The following is an 8,553-nucleotide window of genomic DNA, read 5'->3' as shown; positions in this document are numbered from 1 at the left end:
GGCACACTGAGGTAACAGCTCTGACAAAAAGAGTTGATCAATGAGCCACATAAAAGAATTAGCATTGATATGTGGCTAAGTGACAGACTCCACTGCAACAGACCCCCTGAATTTAGTCATCACTGACTCTTTGCATATCTCTGAATGATTATCAAGTGTTCAAACGTAATGGAACTAATCTCTTGCAAAACTGCACAGGAAGAGGTTTAGAAAAACTTTCCGTTTATAGCGGCTTGTCTGTGTTTTTCTTCTAAGCAGCACAGCTTCTATTTCTGGCCGTAGTGCATTTTTTGCACAGGTCTGATAAATTTGCAGGCTCTGCGTTTAGCTCGCGACAACATTTGACGGTTTTATTCACAACCTAGCGCTGCGGTGTTGGTTGATGACAGTTCTGGCTCGTGCCGAGTGAGAAACGACTCGCCTGGCTTCTAAGCGGTTTCACTGACTCTGTCGAAGCGTCACCCATGAGCACCGTGGACAGATTTCCGCCCCAGCCAGACGCGGCCCTGCTTCCGAGCGTCAGCCGAGCCCCGTCGCTCTTAAATGCGTGTGTTATGCAGCTGCGACTCGCAGAGGGCGTCGGCGGCAGGCTGTGGGCACTCAGTCACTCTGCCTGCTGGAGAGTGCCGCTTGCAGCCAGGCATGTGACCTGAATCAGGGACAGCTTGCCTTTTTCTGATGCCCTCTCCGACAGCCAGGACAGGAGTCCAGATAGCTCTCCTCTGTTCCCGTCAATGAACATTTCCCGGGGACCTTTTCCGAAAAAAGGCTAAAAATAGCCCTCGAGAGTGGGGCCAGAACAGATTATGTTTCTCCTTCTTTATTTGGGTCCCTGCGAATACGACGGATTGGTCTCTCGCTTTTGGCTCGCGTCATAGGACATGAGGAAGTGGTGAAAGAGGAACCGAGACGGGGGCCAGAAACATAACTGCCCCGAAAGACGACGCGGCTGTCATAATGGGCTCCTGCGTGTTCGCCGCCTGAACCAGACCTCCTCGACGACCCTGGCCTCCGCGCAGTGCTCTCTGATTGGAGGGAGGAGCAGCTCCCGGGCCGCAGTGGGAAAGACGACATTGAAGCGGCGAGGAGCCAGGGACAAGGGACCGCGCTGCGAATGTGGAAACACAGGCGAAAATGGAATGTTCCCCCCACCCCACCAGCGGGCGCAACGCACAGGTAACGTCGCGCTGGTCCACCTTTCGGCTTTTTCTGGAAAGATTCTGTATTGGTCGACATCAGGTGTGTGATCATGTGTTGAGTTCTCTTGGTACCTTTACCAAATAGTCCAGCAGGAATGCTTTTTTACCCATTGACTATAGTGTTGTTGAATACTGTGTGAGCCTTTAAGAAACCTACAATTTTGACGCAGGCTGGCAGGAAAGGTGTATGTTTGCTCTGGATGCTTGTCCTAAGTGAATGTGTTGTAGTACATAGTTATTTTTGACAGCACAGGAAGAGAGGTAAACTGCTTTCTTAAACCTGGACTGCTTTCATGACGTGTTCACCGCGTGTAGAAAGAACAGGGTGGGCACCAGTTCCCAAAAGTCTGCCCACTCGCTGAATGTCCAAGGCTTTGAGGAATGATGAGGCTTTGTCAGATGAAGACTCCTCAGTGAGCCCGACCAGTTCCTGAATTCAGTGGTGACTAATCCTTGCACTAACTTGGGCCTGCAATACAACAGAAGAGCGCTACGGTTTTGTGAGCTATCCCTTCTGCTGGACGTAGACTGCTAACCTGTACCATTCGCGGGACTGACAATGTGGACTGACAATGTTATTGTGATGTAGTATTGTTTTGCATTTGTTCAGACTGTCTCATGGCTGGGCCCCAAATTGTATTTTTCAATGGAACAGGCTCTCTTTGTGGGTCTGAGAACAGTGCTGAATTATTTCTACTAAAAACAATGATTGCACACAAGCTTGAGAAAGGTTTTAGGAGGCTAAGCTTCACGGGACTCCACATTTTCCATTCATTTCTTCACATTTCATAGGTTTTATTTCACATCCTTTGGACATCAATCCTTTTGGAACAGATTTCTGTCATTACAGGTTCATGAAAAAGTCTTTTGGATGCAGTTTACTGTGTTATTTTACATGTTGTACTCGCTCATTTGTGTTTAGTCTTGCTTGTTTCTGACAGAAGTTAGGGAAACTGTGCTTTTTTGCATTAAAGAAATGTCTCAGGAAGTGCTGTGGCCTGTTGCAACAGTCTTGTTCAGTTCTGTGTCACTTCTGCAAGTGAGGTTGAATATATTATCGCTGCTATTTAAAATTTAGGATCCGGTTAATGCTTTATTTCATTTTTTGTCATTATATTCATATTTATCTTGTAAAAGTACTTGTTTGGCGAAGTATGTACATTTCATCCATTGATGTCATTCATTTTATTTAAATTGGATATTATTACTGGTGGATTTTCTTAATGCGTCCTGCCCGCATATAATGACATACAGCATTGTACATTGATGCCATTTCTGCTCATCTGGAGTTGCTCATCCAAAAATGATTGCTTCAGTTCTACTGTAATACCACTAGGTGGAGCCCAAAGCTCCCTAAGTTTCCTTAGCCTCTCCACAACAATGCCCTCCCCACACAGAAGGCGCTAGCCACAAAAATCAACTGAAGACATAATTCTATTTCCTACAGCATGCACAGGGAAATTTCTCTAATTAATGAATGTGAATTGCAGATTAATATCAGAATTTTCTTTATTCCGTATTCTGACTTGCATGATTCCAGCATGATCAGGTTTCAGAGAGTTCCTAGGGGCTAAACCCTTGCACTGAATGAACATTGCATATGTAGTGTTCCTGGGTACAGTGGGGTTGTGTTGGACACAGAGCCTTGAGGATTGAGTGTATTTGCTTGCTTCTGAAAGTGAAAGAAATGTGTCTGAATGTGTGTGTGTGTGAGTGGGTGTGGTCATGCCAAATATATAATTTCCCTGGAGGGTAATGTTTCCTTTCTGTTTTGGTAGATGGTGTACTGTACAGTTCCACACTTGATTCCTATGCACCGTTCACTCTCCTGTTTATTGGTGTGCTCGAACATTTATCCTCATCCTCAACTGGACAAAAGCACGAAGTCGCCTGAGCACATTGTTACCTGCTAACATTTGACATATTTTCACATTTTGCTTTCACTGTATCAGCTCTGTAACAGCAACAGAAAGTGAAGGGTCATGTGCCAGCCATGTTGGTCTACTGCTGAACACATAGCCTGTAGAGCAGGTATATTAGAGCAGCTGTTGAGCACCCCAATGAGATTAAGTAAAAGCTGATTTCTCATAGGAGAATAAGCTGACTGTTGCTCAGTTGCAGCAATCAAGTAATGGGTGTAGAGAAGCCTCCTGCCATACCCCATTCTTATAGGCATTTGTCTGTTCACCCCAGACTACTGTGTTTACTTTACCTTGTAATGAAGAGTGGAATTAAAGCTGAGGTCTTTTGTACTTTTGAACTGCAGGAACAAATACCTTCTCTTTCATTAATCAATGCAATGCCTCAGACATTTTTTCCACGCATATTCAAGGTTCTGAGGCCCTGGCAGGTGTTTTGATTGTTGCTGTCTGTATTTAGCAGCTATGTGTCTAGATCACTAACTGAAAAGAAAACTAGACGTTATGATTAGTTGGCATGACACCAAATGCATTTATTTGTGAGTTATTTGACGGACACTGACTGGTTCATTTCTCTGTTGACACACCTTGTTAAGATTTAACATTCTGGGCAAAGTGAGACATGTTCAGGTACAGAGTTGTGGATCTAGGATTGTTGCTATAGCATTGTATGTTAGAGTCCCTGCCGGAAGCACACTTAACCTTGAGAAAGTGACTTAAGATGAATGCCATAAATGTCCAAGTGTTTAGGTAAATAACACATGAAATTTAAGAGGCAGTGCATAAGATGCTCAGAGTAACAGTGTGTGCCTGTACATATATTGTTAATGATAAAAGAATACATTGCCTCTCAATCTGTATGTTTTCATTGAAATTTTTATTTATTTTCACCATTAAAATATGTAATAATTAGGAGCTCTATAGTGAATGTGTGGCTGTCCACACCCATCTATTGCAAACAAAATAAAAAACAACATAAAAAACAGCGGAAATAAGAAGAAAAAGAAAAGCAATTTCAGCTAGGCTAATAGAAGAATAGCAGGAAGCCACCTGTGGTTTGCGGGTAAACAGTAACTGTGTGTGCTGCTTCGCTGATGATATCATTTCCTGCTCAGTGAAAGTTCAGAGTAAAAGAATAAAATGAGGATTGATGGAGTCAAATTATCTGCACTGATGAAGAAGTACTGATACTTATGATAGAAAACAAGAAAATACAATTATACAGCTTGTTGTGGGAATATAAACATGATAAAAAGTACAGACACAAGTCTCAGTTCTCTTGTATGCAGTTAGCAATGTACATTTCCATTAAAGTGCCTTGGAGAATGAGCCATTGCCCCCTGTCTGATTTGTTCTGAGACACTATTGTTACAAAACATCTCAGGACTCTGTTAGACATTAGGACATCACCCATAGAAGACACTGACACAAATATCATCTGTGCATTCTCTGGCTAAATATCATGTCTCTTTTACATATTAAAATTACATCCTCACACTATGAAGTCAGTCTGGGGCTCACTGTCTTGGCAAATACCCGATAGAGGTATGGAAATGGGATTGAAGAAAGTCCAAGCTGGTGACTGTGCTGACAGTGACAGAGAGCACTGGCCTAAATACAAATAATGCACTCTAACATCAGGTATATGATACATCACTGACTGTAATGACACAGTCAGGCCAGCTACATTTTCCACTTTGCTGTTGAGCACAGGAGTGGCAGCTCTACATGCTGAAGTGGGGCTGGTGTTGTGTTAAGCTGTGCTTCCACTACTGTTATTTCTCTCTCTCTCTCCCCCCCCCCCCTCTCTCTGTTTGTCTGTCTGTTTGTGTGTGTGTGTGTGTGTTTGTTAGTTGTAGGAATCATGAGTTTCATACTGAACCGGAGGACAATTGCTCAACCAGACATGACCATTTTAAAGCAAATTCTCCAGAGACATTGCCTTTTCTCTTTCCACCTGTAGGGTGCATCCACCTCACTGGGCTAGGTCCAGTGGCCCAGTGCCCATCCAAAACCACACTAACACAAATTCCAGGTATACGTTCACTATATCTAGCATAGGGCACCCAAAGGAAGAATGTCCTTTCGAGAGGGTTCAAAAGCATTGTAACGCTCATGCAATGGTGACCGACTTCTTGGATAAATGAGCCTGGACACAGACATTTCAGTGCTGAACTCTCAGGTCAGAATGCAAAACACCTCCAGCTAATCTTATCTTTTCTTCCCAATCCTCCCAATGTAATCAGCTTAATGTTCAACTGTAGAAGGGCACCCACTAAACAAACACAAGGCACATTGTCTGGCACTAGGATCTTACTAGAATTCAAGGGCATCTGTGACACAATTGTTGTTTCCATATGATTAAAGGGAAGGGACCTTTATCCCCTGCGTCTGCATCGCTGCCACATAGCTTCCGTATCGATCACTCAAACCCTGCTCGATCTGTTATTGACTGAGGCTCTGGAGACCGCCCACGCTCGCAAACCACGCGGGTAATTGGCGGTCTCGCGGACTCGCGCTCGCCAGACAGCTTTGATTCCCTCCTCATTAACGGACTCCGTTGGTTTGGTGCCGCCGCCAGTCGGCATCATTAAAAGCAACCCCGGGGAGCAGCGCTAGCTCCGCGCTTGCGCCGGAAAGAGAAGTCGGATCCACGCAGCGGCCCTCGCCCAAGCAATTAGCTTCATTAATCGAAAAATGGTCATTTTCGTTCCGTTGTCTCTCTGCCAGTTCTAATTTAGAGTCTTGTTTTGAAACACTGGTCGCATCCGAAGGTGGCGCGAGGGCGTTTGTGTGTTTCTGTATTTGCGTGCAATATGGGAAGTTTAATGATGTGGCAACTGAATGCGCATCCCTCTCTGTGAGCCCCGTGTTGGGTATTTTGGCAGCTCTCACGGTCTCTGCTGACTCTGAGGCCTGGCACCCCCTCCCTCCTTCCCTCCTTCCGTCTCTCTCGCTCACTGTCTCTCTTTCTCTCTCCCACACTCACTCTCCCTTCTTAGCAATTTTTTTTTCAATATTAAGATCGGAATGACTGTATTACTAATCTATATAGTCCTTTGTTATACAGACTGGTTATACAGTGACTAAAGTATATACAATGAAACTAAGTAAAGCTGATGCATACGTAAACCTAAAAAGTGCAGCTCTCTTTCTGTTTTTCTCTATCTCTTTCTCTGCTTACGTCTATCAGTTCTTGATCTATTTCAGAGGAGCACATTCAGCGATGCATTATTGACATGCCTCTAAGCCCCGTGGTCGATTAGACTTCCTCCAAAGCCCTGTGTACGTCTGAGGGGTGGGGGAGGGTGGGGAGAGCTAGGCTAGTGCTGAGGCGATTTTGTGAAGGTTGATCATTCAGAATGAGAATGCGGGAACAGTTCGCCGTGCATCTGAACGAACAGCCGCTGTCCTTTTAGATCCCTGGAGCTGCGTTCAGCCGTCGTGCCCTTTGGCACGTTGGGTGTGGTCGCATACCAGCGCTAGTTACAGCCCAAGGGCAGGCGGACCAAATGTACACCGGTATTGGGAGCGCAACGCAGTCTGGTTGTGTGACCGTGAATAAAGGCAACACTGTTTACAAAAGCAGGAAGTGGCACAGCAGAGCTGGAATCTGATTGGACAGAGCTGTCTGTTGTTAGTTCTGCTGACCTGTTTTGTTTTAAACATAGAATATTGGGGGCGAGGGCATGAAAAGAACAAGAAAATAACCATAATTACGAAAGTCTCTGTAGTATGCCTGGCAGACTGGTTTTTTTCCCCAGTTTGAGTCTTTTATTTGGCAGTTCTCAGGTCAGGGTCTTTGTAAATTGCAACATGTTCATTTCTCAGTGAGGCAGTGGGCGGACACATCTTCCAAACTAACCCAATTAGGCCCTAATTGGATAGCTGTAAATGGCTATTTTCTTCCCAGTATGTCTGTCTGACAAACACAAGGCCACTGATCCCAGCTTCCTGGATCTGCCCATGCAATGCTCCTCGCTGGGGGATCCTTCAATCTGGGCGCATTTAGCTGCCATGGCAACCTGGAATCCCTGAAATGTATATGGAAACAGACACTCCTAGCACGTGGCCTCCCCTTAAAGGGCCAGTAGCCACATTGTGACAAAACTCACATTCTGAGGTTTAATCACATATTACTTATTAGAATTTCTTGCGCTGTACCATCTTTACACTAGTCAGGCCAGGGCCTTGGCTTACACACATGGTACTATGTGTTATTTTAAGAGGATTTTTGAAAGCAGAAATAACTTTCAGAAAAAGCTTTTTCATTAAGGAAAAGATGAAAATGGAGACAAGCGTCAGCCACATCTGTAAATGAGCGCCTTGTAGAGAGTGTGTGGTTAGGCCAGTCAGATCCACCATAGTATGAGAGACTTCCTCAAACCTCGGGTAACCGTCTTTACTTGCCTGACATCTTTGTGTGTGTGTAAGGCGGTGCCAGTTTTTTGATTTTCGAAAGCACGGTAAAAACACGCTGCACTAGAGCAGGGTGCACAGCGATTAACTCAACTAGATGGAGAGGAAAGGTGATGAGGGCGAAGACTGAAAAGCACCTGTGAGCTGGAGGCGAGGAGCGGCAGAGGATGTGGATGCCAGCGCATTTTTAGCTCTTGCGCTTGCGAGTCGTGTGTGGGAGGGAGGCCGGTGTGCTGCGGCAGCACAAACGCTGCGTGGTGGAAACTCGTAGCCGAGCAAGATTTCCAATCGATCAGGAATGGCGTGCGCGAGCACGCGCTGCCCCACTCTTTTCATATTCGTTTGTTCTTGGCAAGTGATTGGTGAATTAGTTAAGTGAACTACCACTTGGTGATATTTCACTGACTTAACTTTAGATGTGTACCCTATGGGAGACTTGTGCTCGGTAGTTAGTGAGCAGGAGTATTAATGTAAAGTCTTTAGTTTCTTCTTTTCTTGTTGTGAACAAGAAAAGTCGAAAGTCACGGTCAAAATCTGACAGTGAGCACACCCACGGCAGTTCGTCAGTCTTCCAATGAACTTCAGAGAAGTCAAACTTTTAACAACAGTACCATAATATGGTTTTAAATTATAACAAGAACAAAAAGAATGCAGAAGAACCTTTTTTTGTAAAATGCAGCCCTTAAAACAGTAAATGAGCAGCTACACCACAGGGGTTTTATTCAGTTCAGACTAACGGGCCCTGTGCAGTGCGGACACAGAGGAGAGAGAAAAGCAGCACCCACATGTTAATGAACAGGTTTCAGTGCCAATGTGGAACAGGACAAATCCGTGTGCTCATAAGCAAAGACCTCAGTCCTCAAAGCATTGCAGTAAAAGTGCTTCTGGAGACTACTAAAAAGTATGTTGGTGGGAAAATTTTATGATTTCCAAAATGGAAAAAATATGACTTGTATGTTGCATTGGCAATGAAAACATCTGAAAAGGAGTAGAGACTGTTTTTTTTTTCCAGGTAT

At 44.7% G+C, this 8,553-nt stretch overlaps 1 protein-coding gene across 1 annotated transcript in view; it reads left to right on the top strand.

Annotated features, from left to right (window-relative positions):
- Positions 1–502: 502 nt before the first annotated feature.
- Positions 503–8,553, top strand: part of dgkza (diacylglycerol kinase, zeta a) — a 124,459-nt gene continuing 116,408 nt past the window's right edge. The window contains exon 1 of the mRNA XM_035418311.1: positions 503–1,176. Within this exon, the coding sequence (XP_035274202.1) occupies positions 1,115–1,176 (62 nt within the window). The 5' untranslated portion in view covers positions 503–1,114. The remainder of the gene's footprint in view (positions 1,177–8,553) is intronic.

Source organism: Anguilla anguilla, chromosome 5 (genome assembly GCF_013347855.1).
Source record: "Anguilla anguilla isolate fAngAng1 chromosome 5, fAngAng1.pri, whole genome shotgun sequence".
NCBI classification, from domain to species: domain Eukaryota; kingdom Metazoa; phylum Chordata; class Actinopteri; order Anguilliformes; family Anguillidae; genus Anguilla; species Anguilla anguilla.
The sequence above is the reverse complement of the archived record's forward strand: the minus strand, read 5'-3'. Positions and strand labels throughout refer to the sequence as shown.